Genomic DNA, 25,356 nt, shown 5'->3' on the forward strand with positions numbered 1-25,356 from the left:
TGGTGGTGCGGGGTGACATGACTTGCTGGGGAAGGCTGCAGCGGCGTGCAGCCATCCGCGACGACAGCGCCATTGTTTTACCGAGCTAGGGCAGCTACAGACCTAATTGGTTAGCACCCGAGCATCAGGAGGCTACCGTGGACCAGGTCGAGGTGACGGTTGGAGTGGAGGATGGCGGAGAAGGGCTTGCCACGTGCGACCAAGCCATGCGGCGGTGCACCACGGTGGCACGATCGCATCAGTGATGACGGGGAGGCGATAGAGGTTTGGCTATGGCGCGTAGGGAGAAGACAAGATGAAGGCGAATCTAGTGGTGCACACGAATTGGCTCGGGGTGAAGTGATGGAGGGCTGCACTTGGCCATGGCCGAGCGTAGCCTTATCAGCACGGCGGTGGGGTAAGTTCCAAATTAGAGCTTGGCCATGCACGGTTCAAGGCTAGGTGGGGTCAGGCAGCAAGGGGACTTGATGATGAAGCCGTGGATGCGCTGAATTGAATGGAGGTGATCGCTCGATGCTTAATTTGATGGCATGGCTCGACGACGGTAACAGAGAGAGAGAGAGAGATGGGGCACGACCGGTGGGCTTAGCTCAGGCTCACCCTGGCGGGACACGATCGGCGTGATCGTGGAGGCACACGCGTAGACGCTACGGACAAGCGTGCGCATGGCAAGGCGACGGCGAGCTTGGCCATGTGCACGCGATAGTTGTGGCCTCGAATCAGGCTAGTAGTGGCGCAGAGGTGCAGAGAGAAGCGTAGACGTGACGGTGAGGCAACGGCACCGGCAGCGGCTGTGTCGCGGCGCGAGGTGGGTCGGTAGTGTGGCAACGCCGCGGGGCCGGCGGCAGTACCGCTTGGCTACGCAAGCAGCAGCAGCGGCTCCATGTGCGGTAGCCCACGCGCATGACCAGTGCGTGACACCATGCGGCCGGGCGTGGTGATCGCGCTCACCCAGCGAAACAGCCCGAGAACGTGTCGTGGATGAATTTTAAAGCATCTATAAAAACTAAATGGTTGTTGTAGGAATCAAACCACCTTCACCATGCTCAAGAGGGCTTATCAGGCTACCAACTTAAGCTAAAACACAACACCACTTCTTAACTCGATTTCACAAAATAAATTGCCAAACATAGCATTGTCTTGCTGTCTTGAATTTTGATTCCAAGTTCCATTTCTAGGTTATCAAAAATGTTAGCTAATGATGTTATTTTTCTACAGCAAGGATTTCATTGTCATCTACAAAGTTCATATTCCAAACTTTATTTAAGTGCCATATATGTTCTATAGTATTTTTGTTCAATAAAAAATGGTTTTAAACCCTACTTGATATACATGGGTTATGGAATAGCCTCTCATTTAGCATTTTTATTGATCATCTTAGGTTCCAAAAATTTTATCCACACATTCCATCACATGTATTATCACATAAACATGATGCTCATGATATGGTTTAGTAATTTGTTTAGGGCGTAACACCGAGGGTGTTACACTAGCCATCCTCAGCATCGTTGACGCTTTAGCGGTGAAGTTGAGGGAGCACGGGAGAGATACTGTTGGGGCCATTTAGAGGGAGGCGGTGCTCCTCGCCGACCGCCTCGCTGCGTTAGTGGTAGGCTCGTGCTATGCCACCGCACTCCCCTAACGGCGGCTTCCACGAGGGCATCAACGACATCCAGCGCATCGTTAAGGGCCTCCTCGATGAGACGTACCCACAAGCAGGAGGAGGTGCCTGCGGCTATTGGTCCTAGTGGGGAAAACTGAAGCGGTGGCAACCGAAGACTTCATCATCATAAGTCTACCACAGATAGGAGAAGTAACTTCAGTACCAATGTTTACAGTCTTAGGAGGAGTTCGCAAGTAGTTCGTAGTTGCAATCTAGTTTCAATAGTTCGTAGTTGCAATCTAGTTTCAATAGTTCTCGGTTCTCAATCTGGTGAAATTGGAGGGTCAGTTCGTGAGTTAATAGTAGTTGTTTTCCTTCCCTAATCATTTGGAAACTATAGTTTGTATCCCTGATAGTGAATCTCTTCTATTTGTGGACCTGAATTGTGATGATGATTGATGGGAAATGTGAATGGCTTTTTAGTAAAATCATTTCTTAAAGCATTTGCCTGTTGACTGAAATATTGTCATTATAAGAATGCAGGATTTAACTTTCCATGCAAATGATACTATTCATTTGCTCATTTCTTTAAAAGGTCAACTGAGTACTGAACTTTATGTAATCAATGTGTGTTTTAGTTCTATTAGCACTTCAGATCATCTGCATATATCCTCTAGTTAATGTTCTTGACACGCTTTTTTTTAAGTATGACCATCTCATAATCCTCTAAATATTGATTGTGCTAACACATTTGAAAACAGGAAAATCTAAAATTTAGATTATCTTTATATTCTAAACATTTTCTTTAAAATACTAATGGATTGCATTCATATATGTTGGGATGGCTGATTCCCAACAAGTTAAGGGGTAGTGTAGAGAAGAGAGGCGACGGCTAGGGTTTTGCTAGAACACAAATGATAGTGGGTGGGAGTAGGGATGAAAACGGTACGGATATTTTCCGACCGTATTCGAAACCGAATCCGTTTAGAGAGGTTGAGATCTGTCCGTATCCGAGTCCGGATATCCAACATCCGATACCATATCCGTATCCGAATATTCAAATCGCATATTTATGATGTCGATATCCAATCGTATCCTATCCGACATAGTTGACACTATCCATATTCGAATCCGAATCCAGACAGAAATATGAAAACAAATGTAATATCGGTGATATCCGTCCGTATCCGATCCGTTTTCATCCCTAGGTGGGAGAGAGCCCCTTGCCCTCATACCCTTGGGCACTATATATAGCCAATGGTGGGGATGGGTTTCACATGCAACTACACTAGCACAATTGGGCCTCTTCTAAGGGAAGACTTGACCCATATACCATATGGATCCTCCCAATGGTAGCCCTTCAGCTACTAGGTTATGGTCGGTGCTACATGACCTAGTAGATTTTTTTTGAGCCTCTCCTCTAGGTATAGCTGTAGTATCTGTTCGGATGACCTAGTAGATATGCTCATACAAGAAGTGGCTCAAATACAACTCGAAACTTGGTCACGAGGATCGCCCTTCACAACCTTGTTGGTGGTCACTAAGTGCCAAATGCAATTGTCAATTACATCAGAAATAATGGAGAACTAGCATTTCTTACATGCATATTTAGTTTCAAATAACATAGTTTGACTTGTGCCTATAGATTATTTGTATGCAGGGGTTCTACATGAAAATACTACGAATACTTGTGCAAACGGCGAAGAAATTCAACTTTGATCACACGACAATCGCTGAGAGGCACATACATGGACCTAAAGGCCAAGATCACTCCTATCTGGCCCAACACAGAGAGGTGCGGCAAACAAAAGAAGAGATCCCCTCACTACCATCCTAGATGTGGCTCGAGAGGCTGTGAGAGGCTCGGGGGCTGCTGTTGAGTATCAAACAAGGGTTTGCCTAAATCCTAGGATTAACATCATAACAGTTCGATAATTAACCCCCTTACTGATTCTCCTAATCAGCTAGGGGCTCGGGGGGCTATACCCGTTGTGTGCGCTCGCGCACGCACTCTGATCCATTTAGGAAAGCCTGATGGGTCTTGGACCGTTTCGAAGAAAGGCCTTAGTGCCCGAGAGATGGGCCAGGAGGGCAGATCCACGCCTAAGTCCCCCGCACCTAGGGGCTTGGCTCGATCTGCCAAGCTCCTAACCTTGTAAAGCATCACCTGGCCAAGGAAAGGCGTGAGTGCCCCCACGTTGCTCAGGCTTGGCTTCCCACTCAAAGCCTGGCAGGCGGGCAGATCTATAAGGTCCACCTACTCCTCGTCTGCGAGAACCCCTCCAGCGTCCACTACCTCTGTGCACTCCACGACTCGACCTGGGAGATCCAGACCCCGGGCACTGCAGTCACCAGCAACATCGCCCGAGCTGTGAAGAGCATCTGCAAGGGCGCCCTGCGTCTGGTGGTCAACACACTCAAAAGGGATCGCACTGTGGCGTATGTGGCAGCGAAGTGTCAGCCCCATGGTGACACTGTTCACGGAACGACAACTAACAACGCTGATGAAGCGGCTATGGCTGAACCTGACGGGTTGCAGAGTCCAAGACCGCACCGGCCCAGGAAGGCGAATCTGAGCTACTACGGCCCGGCCTTGACCAGCAACTAGGAGAGGACTGTCCTCAAAAAAAAAAAAACTAGGAGAGGATGCACGTGAGGGTGCGCGTGTGAGCTGTATCGTTCTGTACAAGTCTTCTGTTGCCGTGTATGAGAGATCATCTATGAAAAACACGGTAACAAACTCGTAATTCCTCTTAAGTAGACCTTTACAAAGGAGTACATTAATTTTTTTTCAAACGTTTTGAAAAAATTCAGTGTTTAATTTGAGGTATTTTGCACATAATTCTAGTCAATCGAGTTATAATTTGCTGTAAAATTAAAAGATTTCGAACTTTAGTGTACTTTATGACATGGCAAAAGCACCGCAATTATGTTGTGGACTTTATTAAATAGCCAAACAAACGAGTACCTATTACATGCCCAAAGTGACAGATAACAAACATGAACGGTATATTCAGCTAACACACAACACAAGGTTTATACAGACACCAGAGCAGATATCAAACGCTAATATGCATCTAATCTAATTAAGAAATAGTAGGCTGCGCAAAGCTCTATGGACAAGAAGACAACAAGCTCTCGCAGTAGGAGTAGTTTTTTTGGCTGCTGGCAGGCAGATGATGGACCCATTCCCATATATTACCATCCTGTGCTTTATAATGGTGATTTGGCTAATTCGTCCGGGTGTGTGCTTGTAATATGTCTTTTCAACTGAGTAGTACCATGACTTGCTGAATCAGCTTTCAGCTTAGATCCACAGTGGTTGCACCTTGCCATGGTAACAGTTGAACCTTCAGCCTCCACCACCTCCTCCTTCGTGAAATGGTTCCAAACTTTAGACCGTGGAGGAAGCGGTTTTCGCTTCCGTTTTCCTGATGGCACATCACCAGCTTGTTTAACAATACTTTTGCCCATGTTACTTGAACTGGGGCTCCTTAACCTCAAATTACACTCGTCGATCCGTCCAAATGCATACATCACTAATTTTGTAGCAAATTCTTTCTTGAATCCTAACGAGCAAAGGACACGGCGCATAGAATGCCAGGGATATGCGCACCCAGCTGGTGCGGACGCCGAGTCCCAATTGCTAGTTCCCACCAGCAGGTATGAACTGCCAATAGTATGGGAGCCAGTTGCTAGCGAGACTCCAGGATGATCTTCATACGGGTTCTCGCTGACGTGCATCCAAGCTGCTGACGAGCGCACTTGAACTCTTTGTTGTGCTGAAATTGTATAACCCTTCTCCTTGCTGTTGTCGTAAAATTTCAATCTGAAGCCGTCGTGAGGACTTTTAGTAGTCGATGAGCAATATGAGCTATCAGAGAGTCGGATAATGAGGTCGCACCATGAGTCTGGCCATTTAGTACGGACCTGCACAAGAGATGCATGACCGACCATATTATTATCATCATCAAAAGCAGAATTAGTTAGCCTTCCAATATACTACTCTTGTGTCACGACAGTATTAGGATTTTTAACAAAAAAACGAAATCATAAATTTTCACCAACAGTAAAAATGAGTGGCACTAGAAAAAAGGATTAATAATACGAATTTTCACAAAAAAAAATAGAAATATCAGCGATTAATCCATTATAGACTGCAATTATCATTGACAATACTCACAACAAGAATTTTAGACTTCTCCTAGTGAGGTGGGCTTCTCCTAGTGTTTTAGTATTCAAAATTTAGTATAAATTTTTCCTACTAAATGCCTCCTAGTGAGATTTTTATGTGCTATGACTAGTGGTAGTGTTTTATTACTACTTAAAAACACTAGGAGAAGTCCATCATTTTGGTAGTGAATAGATATCGGAATTATTATCTTTTTGTTCTTAAAAATACCCACATCTACGGTTATGGAATTATTCTAAATTTACCCCCTAATTATGTATCAAAATTACCTACCTTTACCATCATGAAGAATAATCTAATCTAACCCCCTACTCTTCATCCAAATTATATCCACACCTATGCTATTATAAATAAAATCTAAAGTAACACTCTAAATCTAAATATAAACTACCTTACTTCATCATTGTTATTAAAACAAATATAAAATCACTGTTAGTCTATACCTAAACAATCTAATTCCTTCATTATTAAAAATTAAATTACCCCAAAGTGTTTTCCCTTGTTAATATAAAAAAATGATGTGTGCCATCATGCAAATTATGTATACATGTATGCAAGAGGTAATAAGCTTATATCAATTTCCATGTCAAACACATATAGCTGAAGGAAAGGTCTCAACTAAGTATATGTTGAACACATGTAGAGATGTGACCTAAAAGGGGGGTAACTATGAATGTGGATGGAAAAGCAAATAAATTAGTAATTAGTAAGTAAACCAAAAAGATAAAGACAATAAAATATCTATATGAGTATGGATGAAAAACCGGAGATGGGTATGAATACCTGACATGTAAATAAAACTATTATAAAGGCACATCCTTACCACAAAACCACCGGGTCCTGGGCAGCACGGCTGGGACGAAAGGATTGTTGCCATTTGTTCCTCGCGGTCCATCAGTGGCTGATGCTGTTGCCATGGAGACAGTACAACTACGTCCATAGGAAAACAACAAATAAAACAGTTTGGATTTAATTCAACCTGGTTATCGAATGATTAACTATAGGAAAATAATTTTGACATAAATCCTTTCGAGCTTGTATGGATCGCAGAAGAAAATTAATGGCAAGAACACAAAAAATGTTCAGAAGAACTGCAAGCCCAAACTGGTTGTGGGATAAAATATCACTGAATGCTTATACTTATTAAAAAACTGTAGAAACCAAACAAACTGTTTTTTAGAACAACTTGCTGATCGGGCAAAAAGAGTGTAACCCATCTACCATGCACCGGCCAAAACTAACCTAAAACCTTAAAAGTTGATGAAGAAAATTGGACAATTTACATATCGTCTCAGTACTCTCCCTAGTGGAGATATCTCGAGCTTTCGAACATGGAAGGAGTGAGCAACAATTTTTGTTATTAAGCTGTGCTGTAACAGCCAGGGACTCAAATAACTCAAACGACCTAAGTGTTCAAAGTTATTATCATATCTTATTGGGCTATACCATGCACCAACCAACTTAATCAATAGGCAAGTTGATGAGGAAAAAGCACATAATCCACGGTATATTTCAATAGCTAGAACCCTAAAAACAACAAACCACTCACCTGGTTGAGGAAAGCAACACACACAATTCTTTGAAAAGAGATTAAGCAGCCACCAAATAGACTTACTACTGAGGCGCCAACAACAGATCAAAACTGCTATCGTAGTCCAAAGGGATTTACTTCAATTTTGTACTTGAATACTAAACACTTAAACCACGAAACCACGCCATGACCTTAAACATAAGTAAAGTCCAAACCACCCATACATTGATTTGCTAGTGTCCATTATTCCTGGCCTCGTGATTTAGGATTTCACATGGCCTTGAAGATAACAGAAGTTCAATAACCCCTGGACTTGCTAGTCCATGCATGACTCCCATACTGTTGAGAACAGGAAGACGATAAGTGTCGTAACTTAGTGCATGCCATAACTTATATGGAAGCTTTTATACAAGAAAGGAACAAATGAAGGAAGCCTCACCAGCGTTGGTGCCTTGCGTGTCCACCCTCGCTGCAGTGGCACAATTATTGCTGTTGTCTGTCTCAATTGGTTCTCTCTCACCATTGGCATTCTCAGCAATTTCTTTAATCTGTAGTGACTGAGAGGACCGTGCCCCAGAGGAAGCCGGAAGCTGGTGAATGCTCTCTAGATGCCTTAACATCTTAATGGTTGAGGGGTCTCTCATGACAGTGTGGCAATATGGGCATATCACGGTCACGGTACGACAGTATTTACAAGGTGACGTCCTCCAGAAGTGCTGCCAAACTATTGACGATCTGTGCTGTTCATCCTTCATCATTTTGCCAATACGCCTGCCTAATTGCTGTATCATATCTATCCCCATACGATAGAGGTTGCCGGACACATCCTGAGAAAGGAGCAACCGTACCATGCATATTATTAGTGAAATATATAGGAACATCATTCAATCAAGTTATTTTTTTAATCAAACCTAGGTTTAATTTGATCCTTGGAGGAAAAGGTACAACCAGCTCCACTAACCACGGAAGCATTGATGTTTACTTTGAATTTGCTAATAGTAGAGCTAGGTAATTTAGAAAAACATACAATATGCTTTATGTTTATTTTTTTCTATAATAGCCCGTATTGGTAATTTAGGTGTAGATTTGATGGATATTTTACTTTATAATGATATAAATAGTTGTTTTAGCAGGTAAAAGTGAACTCAAGATGTTGAATTTGTTATACCAAAGAATTATTCCTGTAGTAATAATATTTTATAAAAGCATAGAGTGACTAATAAAGTTATATTACCAATATCTCGATCAATGTTTTTGAGGCGTCGCCTAAGCGTCGCCTAGGCGTCGCCTAGGCGACAAGGCGTGGCAGAGGTGCTGGGCGTCGGGGGCGCCACAACCTGCAATGGTATGGCGTCCGCCTAATCGTATTAGGCGTCGCCCAGGTGTAGAAAGGCGTCGGGCGGACGCCAACAGCCGCGCCGCGGACGCCGTATGCCTACTCGTGGGGGAAGGGCGCCAAAAGACCGCGGCCCTGCAGGAAATCGTCCGCGCGCCCGCGCGAAAAGCAACAGACGCGGGAAATCGAGCACGCGGCCGCCCAGATAGGACCTACGCGCGGAAAATCGACCGCGCGCCGCGAGTGCGGGCGAGGGGAGAGGAAGAGAGAAGGCGGTGGGCTTACCTCGAGCTCCGCTTGGCTGCTCCTCTGCTCCAGTCCACCGGCCGTCCGTCCCTGCCGCGGAGGCAGCCGTGCATCGCACGTCGCTGCTTGCCACTGCCTCTGCCTCCGTCCGCACCTCCGTCGACTCTGCCTCCGTCTGCCCCGTCCGCAGTCTCCAGTCCGCCGGCCGTCCGCAGTCTCCAGTCCGCCGGCCGTCCGCAGTCGGCAGCTGCTTCTCCGCTTGGCCGTCCGCCCCTGCCGTGGAGCCTGTCGGGCCCTTCCACCTGGCCGTCCGCCCCTGCATCTCCGCTTGACTGCGCCTCCGTCGGGCTCTTCCGCCTGGTATGTCCCCCGCCTCCACTCTGCTCCCTGCTTGTCTGCTCTGCTTGTCTGTTGTCTGCTCTGCTTCTCCCCCGCCTCCACTCGTGCTCCTCTGCTGTCTGCTCTGAAGTCTGAACCTGCTCTGCCTCCTCGTGCCTTGCTCTGAACCTGCAATGATATTGTTATAGCTGTCTGCTGTCTGCTCTGCTCTGAACCTGCTCTGCCTCCGCCTGGTATAACTGATGCTTTGAACTACTAGAAGGGTGATTTATAGTCCAATGTTGATGAATTTTTGTTGTGACTGCTTTTGCTTAGCCTGAAACAGCTCTCTATCTTGATTATCATGGTTTTAATTTTTTGCTTCCATGTTGCTTTGAACTACTGAACTGATAGCCTGAAACAGCTCTCTATCTTGAATTTTTTTGCTTTGAACTACTGAACTGATAGCCTGAAACATTCAGTGTGCAAGCTGTGACCAGTCTGAAAATGGCTGCTTCCATGTTGCTTCCATGTGTGCAAACTGAATGACAGTGTGAAAACTGAATGCTGCACTACATAAGGCTCTTGCTTTCTTTTATGTAGCATCCAGCAACATGGCAAGCACAGTTGAAGTACCTGAGTATGATCCCAAGACTGATCCAGCAAGGAAAGCAAAGTCCAATGATCCAGGCTGGAAATATGGCTACTGGCAGGACCCTGCTAGGAGAGACTGGGTGACATGTATCCTGTGTGGACATGAGGGTTCAGGAGGCATAAAGAGGTTCAAGCAATATTTGGCTGGTGGATATGGAGATATTATCCTTTGTCCAAAAGTTAGCACTGAAATCAGGAAAGAGATGGAAGCTTACTTGCAAAAGAAGAGAAGAAGGCCTTTGTACTTGGATGGTATTGAGGAGGATGGGGAACCAGAAGATGAAATTGTGGAGGTAGCAGCTGCAGATGTACAAGCAGCAGCAACAGCAAATGCCACACCAAAAGTGGCTGCAAAAAAACCAAGTTCTGGGACAGCCGCTAAGAAAAGGCATGCTATCTTCCAATTCAAGGCTTCAACAGCTAGCAGTGTCAATTCTACACCGAAGACACCAAAGACCAATGCAACAAAGTCAGTTGTTGGTATGCTTAGAAGAACACCTGAACAGATAGTAGATCAAAGGCGTGCAAAGGACTTTCAGCCCACCATTGAGTCCAGCATAAAGACTAAGGAGGAGAAGCAATATGTGGATATGCAATGGGCACTGTGGTTCATGGAGTGTGGTGTAGCCTTTAATGCAGCAAAATCAAGGCAATTTGAAATTGCTTGTGAGGCAACAGCCCAATATGGTTCAGGGTACAAGCCTCCAACTAACCAGCAGCTTGGTGACCCTTTGCTCCAAGAATGTGTTAAGGTGACAAGTGACATGAGGAAGGACCATGAGCAGGCCTGGAAGCAATATGGTTGTACACTAATGTCAGATGGATGGACTGATATGAGAGGGCGCCACCTGATTAATTTTCTTGTGAACAGCCCTGAGGGAACGTACTTTCTGGAGTCAGTTGATGCATCAAGTGAAGTTCATAGTGCAACAATGCTAGCTGATTTGTTACAGGAGAAGATTGAGGACATTGGAAGGGACAATGTTGTTCAAGTTGTGACCGACAATGGCGCTAACTATAAGGCTGCTGGTAAGATCTTGATGGATAGGATTCCCACACTGTTTTGGAGTCCTTGTGCTGCACATTGCTTGGATCTGATATTGGAAGAAACTGAGAACTTGAAGGCATTCAAGAAACCTATTGCACGTGCTAAGCGTGTCACCAACTTCATTTATAGGCATGGAAGGCTTCTTAGTGCAATGAGGGCTCAAACAGGTGGGACTGATCTTGTTAGGACAGCAAAGACTCGATTTGCCACATCATTTCTGACATTGAAGAGTTTGTACAAGAACAAGGATGCCTTGAAGAGCTTGTTTGTTAGTGAAGCATGGACTGGGAACAACTTGTGTACAACTGCAGCAGGTCAACAAGTGCAAGACATTGTGCTATCTACTGAGTTTTGGAACTCAGTAGAAGATTGCCTAAGAGCTTCAGCCCCACTCTTAATTATTTTGAGGGCTGTTGATGGTGATGAGAAGCCTGCAATGCCAGAGGTATGGGCTCTAATGAATCATGCAAAAGAGAGGATAAAGCAAAGCTTCAATATACCAACCAAGGATGGCCTACTCAAGAAGATCATGGAAATTATTGAGAGGCGTTGGGTGAAACAAATGGACCATCCATTGTATGGGGCTGCACTATATTTGAACCCGGGAAAATTTTTTCCTCTGATAAAAGCTAATGATGATGTCACTGTTGGGCAGCTAAGAGGTTGTTTTATTGAAGTGCTTGGAAGAATGATACCAGATGTGGAAACACAAATGAAGATCAATAGGCAGGCCATTGAGTATGAAGAGCAACGTGGAGAAGCCTTCTCAAACAAAATGGCAAAGGAAAGCTATGACAAAATGAATCCTCGTAAGTGCTGTTTATCTCAGCTTGTAAATTTCAGCAACTTAATTGCATTCCAAACACCTAATATGTGTTGTCCTTTTCATCCAGTTGATTGGTGGCGTTCTTATGGTGGCCGAGCCATTGAACTACAAAGACTTGCTAAGCGTATAGTTAGTCTTTGTGCTTCATCCTCAGGATGTGAGAGATGTTGGAGTACCTTCAGTCATGTGAGTATCCTTATGAGTTGTGACTAACAGTTTATATTTAGATGCATACAATCTGATTTTTTGTTTTGCTTCCCATCTGATTTTTTTGTAGATGCATACAAAGAAAAGGAATAGGCTGCTGCACAAGAGATTGAATGATATTGTCTTTGTTTCATACAATCGGAAGATGAGAACAAGGTTTCAGCTTAGGCGTGAGAAGGCAGGCAAGAAATATGACCCCTTGGTCATTGAGGAGTTCGATTGGGACAATAAATGGGCTGATTCATTGCATGTGCCTGTTCCGGGTGCTCGAGGGTCTGATGCTGTTGATGACCTCACATGGCAGCATGTTGATGAAGCCATCGGTGCATCACAAGCGCTGCAGGGTCGTAACCTTCCTAGGAGAGCTGCTGCTCCTGTTCAGTATTATAGACGCTCCAGAAATGTTCCTGCTGCTGCTGCTGCTGAAGATGGCGAAGAGGAAGACGAAGTTGAAGACCCACATGATGATGCAGAAGTGAGCGAGTGTGAAGAAGCTGGCAATGTTCCTGCTACTGATCAAGACGACGCTGCTGATCTTGATGAGTTTGATGATGGATTTTGAGTGCTGAAACAGAGATTTGCACTCAGCCCTTTTGTGTCCTACACCCTTGTCCTGCACTCATGTTGTATGGCTTTGGTGTAGTTGACTAGTAATTAGAATGCTTTAGAGTCCAGTACTTCAGACTTTCAGTCTCTAAGTTTGTGGACTATTAGAGACAAACTATGATGTCATTTGTCATGCTCATGCATGAACTAATGCACTAAGCCACTAATGCTTGCTAATTTGTTGTATTGCCTCTTGTGTATTGTTTCTTATTTAATTCTCAGCAGCTGGTAACAATGTAACATGTTCATTTACATTTCTTCATGTCATAGATTGCTGAATTTTGGAATTGTCATGTAGTTTGCTTCAAGGGGGATGGATGCTACATGGGAGAAGAGCTTTTGGAAAGGGAAGAAAGGAACCTAGGCTCCAGAATTGGGAACAAACCAGGTATGTATGTGCTGCACTTACTATATAAAACTCTAGCTTACGGCGCCTTACAACGTGTGTATGGCGTCGCCTAGGCGTCCGCCATAAACGCCTAGGCGTTGTGAAGGGGGTCGGGCGCCGCGCCTCGCCGCGGCGCCTCAAAAACATTGATCTCGATATGTCGTATGTTTTAGTTAAAATGTTTAAACTTATATAAAGTAATATCCTACAAATTTTATTATCATAGAGTATTAGTATAATTTAATTTGAATCCTCGGTGTCATCGGTATGTGAATTATTATGAGATCATTTTTTCGTCATTGATAACTATCATAATAAATATTTACCCTAATGGATGCATGGTAAACATAGTATCATATAGCACTTATGGTTATTTTTAATGTAGAAGTGGCGAACATGTATAATCATGTATACTTTAAAAGAATAAATAGCGTACTAGGTTTTATGGTTATTGGATCATTTTCCATAGTGGCTTATACTGGCATGTAGACATATAGATTTGAGGGATATTTTTGTTTATTTTATATAATGGTGATTGTGGATAACTTAGATAAAAATCAAAGGGTTACCTTATTATCGTTCATAATGGCATATGTGGTAATTGAAGAAATTTTGTGTTACTTGTAGTATTATCTTTCATAATGGCACAGCTGGGCAATTTATTAGAATCATGAGTATGTTGTTAGTTATTGTACTGCATACTTATGTTAGTATTCACAAATATGTACCTGTTGTGGTTTCATAAAAAAAAACATTATATACCTGTAGTCGGCTAGGGAGGCCCCTACTTTTGTTGGCCCTGCGCCGAGTCGAGGCCCTACTCAGTATGTTAGGCCCCGTTCGCTTCGCTGAAAAATCAAGGTGAAACACTCTTTTGTGATGGAGAAACATTGTTCCGGCTGAAAAAAGTCGAGAAATATTGATTTCGATACAAGGGAACAAGGCCTCAGCTTCTTGATCTTGTGGCGCTGCTGGCATAAGAGTCTCTGCTGATTTATAGAGCATATATCCTTAGTTTTGGGATATCAGAATGCTTATATAGAGAAAACAAGAAACTGCAAGCTCAAATAAACAGAAGAACAAATTCGATGGAATTTCCCCAAATACTAATACTACCTTGCGAACCCATCGGTGCCGAAGCAGCATGCTGGTTGGCCTCGTCTGGACCAGCGTTTATCACCGGAGTAGGTGAGGGCGGCTGAGATGCCGAAATGGTTGGCCTCATCGGCTGTATCTGTACTTCTTTATCGGCCAGTGAAAGATCAGGCCAGGCCCAGCCACCGCCAGGCTGAGCCTCCGGGTCTGGGTCGTTCGTCGGTAGTGGAAGCCGCTGTTGTGGGTGAGGCAGTTCATCTGCAACCATACCATGACACACACAACCAATTGAATGGTTCATATTTCAATTCATTCCAAGTACACTAGGCAAAAACAAAAGATGGATTACACAGAGAACAGCTAATCAGACAGCATCTAATCTGAATTCATAACAAACCGGCGGTGGTGCTGGTGCCTTGTTGGACCACCGGCACTGCATCGGCATGGCTCCTCGCTGCTGGACCACCATTGGCAGTGTTCGACAACCCATCGGGAGCTATCGGCTCATGTAGGAAATGCTGCAACGACATCATCTTCTGTTGGACCTCTTCCTCGTCAAACTCGTTAGACGTGGTGGATGACAGGGAAAAATTGGACGATAATTGCCCTTCATCAGGATTCAGGAGACAACCATGCAAAAATCAGTAGTCTAACAACCCCTGGTAGCCAGAATCTTAAAAGACATTCGTAGTAAAAGTTAGGCCGAGCTGATTATTGAGGAAGGGAACTGCTGGGTGGGTGCCGGGTTCGGAGCCGCGTCGGCTATCCTTGGCCGGGCGCCGGTCTAAGTAAGGTGGAGCGCTTCAGTGAGGGCTAAGCAAGGCATGGAACGCACACACAAGTAGCTCCTCACCCTCAAACTTGCAGGACACGTACGTAGAGCTCTCCTAATCCTCCCATGTTCCTTTTTTTTTTTGCCACACATCTCCCTCTTCCCACAAATAACATGGCTGGGTTTAGAATTTTTGTGAGCTATTATTAGAGATCTACTGTAGGTAGAATAGATTTTGAGGTTTGAAGAGGGGGTGGGGGGTTGTTGTTTAGGGAGCCCCCGATAGAGAGTTGCGCTTATTTCGTAGAAAGTAATCTGAGTAGCAAGGTCCTTAATTTAGTATCTACAACTAGTTAAAATTGCTAATCAAATTTACCTAATACAGAAAGTGTTTTCCCATCCGTATTTATATGTCTTTGCCCTTTGAATATTTACACAGTTAACTAGATAGTTAATTCTTGGCATTGAACGCATATAGTTAGTTCAAATAAAATCCATTGGAGGTAGAATCTATCAGATGGAAGTGGAAAACGAGTCAATCAAAAAAACCTAACCTGTTCCTGTGCCATGCGTGTCCACAAGCGGTGCCGGTGCGGCGGCATAGTTGGTCTCTTCAGCTACAGCAGCAGGAATACAGGGCATCGCAGCCAGAGGTGAAATCTGCACGTCACCGAAAGGAATACAGGGCATCTCATCCAGAAAAATCTGCCAGTCACCGAAATTCTCGGGCGCAGCGAACCCCTCCGCTGGTGGGAGGGGCAGCCACGGGGAAGGCGGTGGTGAATCAGAGAGCATGAACGGCGACGACATCAAGTCTTCTTCCAGTTCCAGCTGGCTGAAGGCCCCCGCTGCGGCTGTGGCCTCCAGATAGGTTATCGGTTCGGTCGGCTCTATGGGAGTCTGATGGCGCCGGGGATCGGAGGCTGTGGAGACTGGAGAGGAGGTCAACTACACCTTGTTCGTATATGCAGAGATCGACTAGCTAGCTAGTTAATTTATAGAGTGCATGATGATTGAAGCCCGAGTGATTAGCCTCATCAGCAACTACACCTTGTTCGGGCTCTCTCGCCTTCAGTTCGGGCTCGGGCTTTGTCATTTTTAAAAGACCAGCATCCGTTGTTTTGTCCCCACCCCCCTCCGGGCGCCCGCCTTGCTTGACCCGTCCCTGCCGCTGCTTGGAGCGCCGTGCGCGCCCCGCGTGCCCCGAGATGGCTGCTGTGCGTAGCCCTCCCTCCCAGGATCCTCTGTGGCAGTGCGGCATGGAAGTGGGTGTATAAGTGACGTAGGTGGTGTAGAGGATCCGGTCCACTAGGAAAGCGGGACAGGTAGGGGCTAGGGTGAGTGGTATGACTTGTATATGATATTTGATTTTTGTGAACAGTTTAACCTATATTTCTCTAATATTTGTAATTTATAGAAATAATTTATAAATTTTTTTGAAAAATTTGGTATATATATTTTTGAGATTTGCAATCCATAGAAATACCTAAATTATATCACTCTATCCAATAAATTATATTAAAAAAATTATTATAAATATAGTAATAAGATGGTGTAAATATAGCTATAAGATATTGTAAGTGGATGGGTAAAAATCTGGTTGTTGAGAAGGAGTAAAACAACCGGTTGTTTGGTAGATAGATCCTTTTAAAATTTTGATTAGGTGCATGTCCTGTCCGCCGGCACGATATATATATTTTTTATTTAGGAATCCTTTGGTTTGGTGCGATACTTTTGGGATCACTATTTTGATTCTATTACAGAAATGCTAAAGCCTGCGTGTGTGATTTGTTTTACCTCGTCACACGAATATGCGTACGTTGGCTTTGCCCACCAACTCCATCCGTGGCATTCGTAGCACCGCACGCGTCAGTCTCTCTTCTCATCTTCTGCCGTAGTGCCAATACTTTCTCTTTGACCGTTCAAACGGTAGTGTCACGTACTCACATTGAATTCTGTTCTGACATGCAAATGTAGCCCTTGTTTAGTTGGACCCAAAATCCAAAAAGTTGCTACAGTACCTGTCACATCGAATGTTTGCGGCCCGTGCATGGAGCATTAAATGTAGACGAAAAGAAAAACTAATTGCACAGTTTGGTGGGAAATTGCGAGACGAACGTTTTAAGCCTAATTAGTCAATGTTTGGATACTATTTGCCAAATAAAAACGAAGGTGCTACAGTAGTCCCAAAATCCAAATTTCGCGAACTAAACAAGGGCGTACGTACACACCATCTCACCGACATTTCATTACATTTTGTACCCGATGCCTTATGCTTCTAACCTATCGTGTACACCAAACAAGGGCGTATTGGATAGTTTTGCTTAGTGAAGTGACGTTAATTATTGTTTCTGGTTCACTCATTGTTACCGTGGACTTTGCTTTTCCTTTCACTTCATTTGTTGCTTTTTTTTATGTTTTCCAATATTTTAGATTTGTTAATGTTATTTATTCTCACAACAACTTTTGGCTTTTATTTAGATGGCTAATTTTGTTTTATTTTTTAGACAAGGCCCTATATCTTATCTTATTATTACTAATTAGAGGCCCCAACGGAAGCACCACGTTAACTCTCACTATATGCGCTAGGAAAAAAGATAAATATTAAAAATTCTCACAATAATCAGAAATATCTAGCCTTTGATTTGGTAGACTATAATCATCATCACCGATAATGGCCATTGGATCTGTAGTTTATTGAAAAATTACCCACCACTGCCATTATAAAAAATGCATAAAGTAACCCCCTGATTTTGTATGTAAATTACCCACATATGTCATTATAAAATATAATTCAAAATAACCCCCTAAATATACATCTAAATTACCTACCTTGGTCATTATGAAACATAATTTAAAATAACCCCCTAACATTGCATCTAAATTACCCAACTTTGTCATTATGAAAGATAATTTAATCCTCGAACTTTGTATCTAAATTACCCACATATGCTATTATGAAAGATAATTTAAAATAACTCCTAATGATTTTATAAATTATCTACCTTTATCATTATGAAAGATAATGCAAAGTAATATTCTAAGTTTGCATTTAACATATCCATATATATCATTATGAAAGATAATATAAGGTATTTCTTTATATTTGTAGGTACCTTAGTCATTATAAAAAATAAACAAAAATCTCTGAAATCTACACATAAATAGTAATATATATTATTAAAAAATAAATCAATATCCATGAAGTATGATACATATATATATATATATATTTCTAATTCATAGATTTCTATAATCATGAAATAAAATAATTATGGTGCTACATTCCACCATGTATATCAAATAAACATGTATACATTAGGATAAATAATTATTTTAACAACTTATGAAACATGGAAAAAATGTTCACTTAACAAACCACGTCGCAATAACACTTTATATTTATACTCCTTGATAATAAATTTCGTTCATAAATTATTATTTTAAATAAGTTTATATATTTTTACTAAAACATTGTGTCATATCAATATTATTAATTTAATTTTATACACTATGATACATAAATAATACTACACACAATTTATCCTATGATATAACAAAATCAACATGTTTAGTGTCAGGATGCAAGCCAAGTTTCAACTTATGTGGAAAACAATACTACTCTTTTTAATAAAAAAAAATTGAATAAAAGATAAAGAATACTAGAATTGCTAATTAACATGCAAAAAATTGCAACAACTTGATTAATAGTTAAAAGATAAACTATAGAATTACTATTTCATAAAAGGGTTGTATCAAGAGTTTATATATCTTAAGACTAGATTTTGACTAAATATATATTACACTAGAGAAAAAAGATAAATACTAGAAATTCTAACTACATGTCCCACTGGAGCCTGCATGTTAATCATCATAATACTTGATAGGAAAACAAAAGATAGATCCTAGAAATTCTCATAAAAACCATAAACATCTTACCATTAATTTGGTATAACCTAATCACCATTCATAATAATAATAGCTATTGGATCTATTCTATTTTCTAAATAATTATCCACTCCTGCTATTGTGTAAAGCAATATAAACTAACTCATGACTCTAATTTATATTGTCCACATATGTCATTAAGAAAAATTATCTAAGGTAGACCTAAATTTGCATTACTGATTTCTCTTTTTATGATCGATAATTTACATAACTCAACTTTCATCTCATCATTAGAAAAATTAAATAACCCCTCAAATATAAATCTAAATTATCAACATCTCCTACTACAAAAAAATTATTTAGATAACTAACAGAGCATATATATATTTCTACATTACCCACCTCTATCAATATTAATATATCAAGATTTGATTAAAGTAAATATATGTTATGTTTCATCACATAAATAATATTTTCTTAACAACTCATATTCTAATGATACTAACAAATTATTTAAAACCATATAACCATAACTATAATTTATCTAGACTGTTACTTTAGATATATTTATGTATTTTAACTAAAATGTTTGGCATGTCCATATTGATAGTATAACCATAACTTCAAATATAATTCCTTGATAGGAAATTTCAATCATCTTGATAAGCATAGACCACGGGTGGCTATATTTTCCTGGCCCTTTAAGAATACTCTAGAGTAAAATGTCGATCATTATATGGTATAAGTATTAAAATTCTCTTAAGGTTAGCATATCTACCCTTGTTTGAGATCACATTTCAAGCTCAATGACTTATCTTAAGTGATATGGTAGATGTTACAAAAATGGCTTATGCTATTGTAGTACTTAAGAACATACTCTATGGCCTAAAATCATTATTCCTTATTTTAAAAAGTGCAAGAAGGAGAGTGATGAGAGATATAATAAGAACAAGAGTTACAACTTAACTTGAGGAGATAAAAAAATCCAGAGCAGTTAATGAGAATAAAATTTGAAAAATCAAAATTTAGTTTCATGGCTTCATAAGATATATACATGATGCAATAAGAGCCACCATGATAAATGATAAGGTTTCAAAGTAATTGCATATTTAAAATATATAGAGGTGTCATGCAAAGGAAAAATATGAATATGGATAAAAAATATATAGATTAGTTCCTTGAAAAAATAGTAGTTAATAAGTTTATGATGACTAGATAAGGCTACTCAGTATCTACCATGTATATTATGTTAGAAAATAAACAAATAGAAAACATAGAATTTAATACAAGTAATTCTTTATTGATCAGATATACTCCCTCTATTACAAATTATAAGACATCTTGAGTTTTCTAAATACATAACTTTTGTTATACACTTAGATGTATTGTCCAGATACATAATAAGAAAAATATATCTAGAAAAGCAAAAATATCTTATAATTTGAAACAAATGAATTATTAAACAGTACCTAACACTTATGTTGTAGCATCCGGTTTTAAGAACAAAACCAGATACACACCATATATGAGCTCAGGAAGTCAAATCTTATATATAGCTACAAATAAGGCTAATATCAATAGACAATGCTCAATACATAACGTACTTAGTATAAAGAATATAACCTGAGACAGCAAACAACAGAAAAATAACTTTGATCTTCGGGTGAAGACTCCAATTCTATAGGGACAACTGACTGGTTGATCATAAGTCTAATTTCTCTAAACTCTAGCAATCTGGTACTCATCCGAGATTTTTATCCACATAATTGAAAAATAAAGCAAGTGTAAGTACATGTCATACTCAACAAATATAACATGGGGTTCATGACGCTCAGAAGACTGACACTGGTTCAACTGCGATTATCTTTTAATTGTCACAATTTTAGCATAGGAGTAGCAACAAGTTTATCACAAGCCCATATAAATACATGATCAGGTAAAGATGAATAATAAATAGCATAAACAGTTATCATTAATGAGCATCTTTATCATCAGTGTTCATCATCTATTCCATAAGGATCCAAGGCTGCTCATGACTATGAACATGACTGATATACCAGTTTTACACTCTGCAGAGGTTGTACACTTTCACTGTAAGTCATGATTTATCCTTTCGCCCGATGTGATCAACCTCTTGACCCACTACTAAGGAAGGTCAGCAAGGTTCACTATAAAGCTTTTTAAAGGTTCGTCTAACAAGTTAGGGCCATTAGATTCATTCGTTAAACATATGTATAGCCCCCCTTCCCGATGGCACAATGACGCGCAACCTATACACAAGGGGACAGAGGTTGCACTATACCCGATTCGTCAAGCCATTCTAACGCCAAAAAAAGTAACCACTAACAAGCTAGAAAAGGTCCTCATACTGAGCTAAAGCCAGAGCCATGTAGCCCTCACAGCTGTACTGTAAGTCCTGGATGTTCGCTTACAGATAAGTTCTTAGAAAGAGGAATCTAGAGCACCATAAAAACAGCCTAATGCTCTAGCCCCCTGATTTCATGTTGCTAAAAAGCATCTTTTAGTATTTATTGCATATTCCATTAGTCAAGTTATAAGATCATGGTTGTAGTTGAGCACTAGCAAAGCTACCCAACGCAATAACCTAAAGGTATCAAGGCATAAGGTATAAAGTACTAGGAAATCCTTAGTGGTAATCAAGGTAGACACATGCAGTATGAATTAAATGATTAAAGGTGTGTAGGACAACAAGGAAGATCCCATGCTATACTTGCCTTAAAACTCTGCTCTTCTTCTAGTCCAAATCTTCTAAGATCTACTTCTTGATTCATCATATATAGCTCACCGACTGGACATGTTCATAAAGCACCACACAAGCATCCATGCAATCATACATGAAGCAAACAATAGATCTAAATTGGAACAGTACACTAAACATATGAAACAACAAGTAAAAAGATTTTAAAGATGTTCTACACATTATTACGAACACAGACGCGAAAAACACGCTAATCGGAGCTACGGTTGAAAACATAAAACTATCGAAAGATTTACTTTATACGTGGAAAAGAAAACTATAGGCTTTATTTATTTTAACTATATAAATTCATATAAGATATTTTATAAATAATATAAATTGAATTAAGTCAAATTTAGATTTGATTTATAAAACTAAAGGAAAACAATTCATATTTTATTTATAAAATCCAGTTGCATAATTATTATTTAAATTAGAGGTTAAACCATGAAATTCTAGAAATAGTGACATGATAAACATTGTTACTAACACGTTGATCTCATTGCAATGAATCTAGCGCAACTTGAACAGGTCAAATCGGGGCTAAAACGTAGAAGATATGAATTAAATAAATTTCCTTTAATAAAATAATAGATTAAATGTAACCTCAAATTTTAAAAGTTGAAAACATACCTAATAGTAGTACAAACATGTAGATTATGGAATTGCGAACCTAACGCAAATTGAACGGGTCAAATCGGAGTTAAAACAAAAAAGATATGGCCTAATGAAGATAGTGACAATTTTGTAAATAGATGAAACTTGATTTTCGAATTTAAAATAAATAAAATATGATTTTAAATCTGACCGAGGACTGCGGGTTCAATTTTTCAAAAGTCGAGGGTCTCTTTAACAAAAGTACAGAGACGGCGGGTTGATTTAGCACAAACGAAGGGCTCTTTAACAAAGTTATCGCCGAAGGGGTACCGGTTAATCCTGACCGTTGGATCTACTTTGGATGGCCGAAAACAGAAGCAAGGGAGAGGGAGAGAGCACGGCCGGCTAGAACAGAACTCCAGACGGTGGCGGCCATTAACGGCGGCGAGGAGCTCTCCGGCATGCAGGGGAAAGCGCCTATGGGCCATGCTACGACACGGGGAAGGCACCGAGAGATAGCGGAGCACGACGAACTCGCCTAGGAGGTTATCATCGATGGTGAGGCACAAAAGGGCACGGGTAACGATGAAGCAGATGGCGATGGTGACGCTAGGGTTCCATGGTGGCAGTGTAGCTTGAGGCGAGGCAGCGCGAGCTAGGGTTTGGTAGGGAGGCGGCGGAGTGCGAGGGCTTGGTATTTAAGAAGGCAGCGGCGTAGGGCACACGGCAACGACACGGGGCGGGGGCGGCATGGACTCCTAGCGGAGGTGGACTCTGGAGTGACGATGACACGAGGAAGAGGATGGCGCCGATAGGTGAGGCTACATCGTTAGCGAGACAAGAAGGCAGGGCCAGGGTGGTAGTGACTCTAGACACGGGAGAGAGGAGGTGCGGGCGACGCGGCCTACTGGGCCGGCCCATGAGCGGAGACACGCGACGAAGCAAGGAAATAGCTAGCTAGGTTGAGCAGAGAAAAAGAAAAGGATGGGGAGGAGCAAGCCTTTAGGCCAGATTGCGGTAGAAATAATTTTTCCATTTTCCAAACCTTTTCTATTTTCCTTTTTCAATCCAAATTCAAATATGATCCAAATCAAATTCAAATAGAGTTTCAAATATACTTTTCAACTCAAGTAAAAATGAGAAATTTTAGTAGGTCTTCCTAAAAATAATTTTTACAACTTTTTAAATTCTTTTATTTTCAAATTTTCTTTTCTTTTACTTCAAAGCCATTTTCAAATTTATTTCAAAAAGCAATTCAAACCATTTTGAATCTTGATTCAAACCACTCAACCAAATAAATCAAATGCACTGGCATGTATGCACAACCATGTTGCTACTCCTTATGATGAATTTTAATATAATGAAAAAAATTCTTTTTCTTATATTTCATGAGCACAAAAATTCAAACTTTTAAATCAATACAACAGGATCATCCCATTGACAACATCCTTAGGACTCTTCAAAAGGAGGTAACAACTCATTCACATTTAGTAAACTTTTGCTAATATTACTCGTTTGTTTCCTCTTTGGAATCTCTTAAGGTTGAGCAAGCACTTGGAGACCTAGATTGGGTGATGGCCATGCAAGAAGAGCTCAATAACTTTGAAAGAAACCAAGTGTGGACGTTGGTGGAGAGACCCAACGCCAATATTATTGGCACCAAGTGGGTCTTTCGCAACAAGCAAGATGAGAATAGCGTGGTGACAAGAAACATGGCAAGATTAGTTGCTCAAGGTTTCACTCAAGTAGAGGGTTTGGACTTTGAGGCAACATATGCACCGGTGGCAAGACTTGAAGCAATCCGAATGCTTCTAGCCTATGTCGCTCATCACAATTTCAAGCTATATCAAATGGACGTGAAGAGTGCATTCCTCAATGACCCCATTTAAGAACTTGTCTACGTTGAGCAACCACCGGGTTTTGAAGATCCCAAGTTCCCCAACCACATCCACAAACTCCGAAAGGCGCTCTATGGGCTTAAGCAAGCACCAAGAGCATGGTATGAATGCCTTAAGGAATTCTTACTTAAACAAGGCTTTAAAATAGGCAAAGCCGACCCTACCCTTTTCACTCACAAAGTTGGTAAAATATATTTGTGTGCCAAATATATGTCGATGGCATAATATTTGGTAGTACTAATCATACTTTTTGTGAGGAATTTAGTAGGATCATGATAGAGATTTGAGATGTCCATGATGGGTGAGTTGAAGTTCTTCCTCGGATTTCAAATCAAGCAAGTGAAGGATGGAACTTTTATTAGTCAAACAAAGTACACCCATGATATGCTCAAGAAGTTTGATATAGTGAATGCCAAGCCTATCAAAACTCCCATGCCAACCAATGGACATCTTGATCTCAACATTGAAGGGAAAGCTGTGGATACCAAGGTATATCGTTCCATGATTGGCTCTCTACTTTATTTGTGCGTATCTAAGCCTGATATTATGCTTAGTGTGTGTATGTGTGCTAGATTTCAAGCTAACCTAAAGAGTGTCACTTAGTGGTCGTTAAGAGAATCTTAAGATATCTAGTACACACTCCTAACCTTGGCTTGTGGTATCCTAAGGGCTCTAAGTTTGATCTACTTGGGTATTCGGATTCTGATTACACCAGTTGCAAAGTAGATTGAAAAAACACTTTGGGGACATGTCAATTCCTTGGACGATCCCTAGTGTCTTGGAGTTCTAAAAAGCAAAATTGTGTAGCCCTTTCCATCACCGAGGCCGAGTATGTTGTAGGCGGTGTATGTTGTGCTCAACTACTTTGGATGAGGCAAACCCTTCAAGATTTTGGATGTCATTTTACTAAAATCCCATTATTATGTGACAATGAGAGTGCTATTAAGCTTACAAACAATCCCGTAAGTCACTCTTGAACCAAGCACATAGACATCTATCATCATTTCTTGAGAGATCATGAAACCAAAGGAGATATCGAAATTCGTCATGTGAGCACCGAGAAGCAACTAGCCGATATCTTCACAAAGCCCCTCGATGAGTCAAGGTTTTGTGCTTTACGTAGTGAGCTAAATATACTTGATTCTCATAATGTGGTTTGAATTTTAGCATGCCTCTATTTGATAAACTAGTATTAGGCAAAAGAGTTAAAAATTCATATTATGCATGAAAATGCTTTATAAAAGACAACTTATGTATCATGATCCTGGTCGGTACTGATTATTTGTTTTTCATCATGGTATATAGGTGACATGTGTCCATATCTAATACAGAGATAGTCATATAGATTATAGCTAACTCCTAGTATTTTGGGGAGCGCGGCAGTGTCGCGCCT

The 25,356-nt window shown here is 41.0% G+C and overlaps 2 protein-coding genes across 5 annotated transcripts; one reads left to right on the forward strand and one right to left on the reverse strand.

The window, feature by feature from the left end:
• Positions 1-4,521: 4,521 nt before the first annotated feature.
• LOC136476671 (uncharacterized) lies at positions 4,522-15,897 on the reverse strand. 4 transcript variants are annotated; one of them, XR_010763678.1, is made up of 9 exons: positions 15,377-15,897; positions 14,448-14,657; positions 14,072-14,308; positions 13,718-13,944; positions 8,948-9,415; positions 7,766-8,153; positions 7,551-7,665; positions 6,619-6,725; positions 5,502-5,533 (listed from the first exon to the last, which is right to left on the reverse strand). XR_010763678.1 is itself a non-coding variant. In XM_066474602.1 (8 exons), exons 1-8 carry the CDS (start codon positions 15,630-15,632, stop codon positions 4,817-4,819), a joined length of 2,607 nt encoding a protein of 868 aa, XP_066330699.1. In that variant the 5' UTR covers positions 15,633-15,897; the 3' UTR covers positions 4,522-4,816. The 4 variants fall into 4 exon arrangements, 3 of the variants coding, with proteins under 3 accessions (XP_066330699.1, XP_066330698.1, XP_066330700.1); XM_066474602.1 differs by lacking the exon at positions 7,551-7,665 and having other exon boundaries at positions 4,522-5,533; positions 13,718-13,941; XM_066474601.1 differs by lacking the exon at positions 7,551-7,665 and having other exon boundaries at positions 4,522-5,533.
• LOC136476672 (uncharacterized) lies at positions 10,471-13,702 on the forward strand. The gene is made up of 2 exons (XM_066474604.1): positions 10,471-11,940; positions 12,032-13,702. Exons 1-2 carry the CDS (start codon positions 10,471-10,473, stop codon positions 12,521-12,523), a joined length of 1,962 nt encoding a protein of 653 aa, XP_066330701.1. The 3' UTR covers positions 12,524-13,702.
• Positions 15,898-25,356: the final 9,459 nt, after the last annotated feature.

Source organism: Miscanthus floridulus, chromosome 8 (genome assembly GCF_019320115.1).
Source record: "Miscanthus floridulus cultivar M001 chromosome 8, ASM1932011v1, whole genome shotgun sequence".
NCBI classification, from domain to species: Eukaryota; Viridiplantae; Streptophyta; class Magnoliopsida; order Poales; family Poaceae; genus Miscanthus; species Miscanthus floridulus.

Excerpts from the sequence above, each read along its gene's own strand:
- LOC136476672 (XM_066474604.1), top strand. The coding sequence starts at position 10,471 with ATGCAATGGGCACTGTGGTTCATGGAGTGTGGTGTAGCCTTTAATGCA. Across the intron at positions 11,941-12,031 it reads GTTGGAGTACCTTCAGTCAT|ATGCATACAAAGAAAAGGAA; the intron begins GTGAGTATCCTT and ends ATTTTTTTGTAG.
- LOC136476671 (XM_066474601.1), bottom strand. The coding sequence starts at position 15,632 with ATGTCGTCGCCGTTCATGCTCTCTGATTCACCACCGCCTTCCCCGTGG. Across the intron at positions 14,658-15,376 it reads CACGCATGGCACAGGAACAG|GGCAATTATCGTCCAATTTT; the intron begins GTTAGGTTTTTT and ends ATCCTGATGAAG. Across the intron at positions 6,726-7,765 it reads CACGCAAGGCACCAACGCTG|TTGTACTGTCTCCATGGCAA; the intron begins GTGAGGCTTCCT and ends CTATGGACGTAG.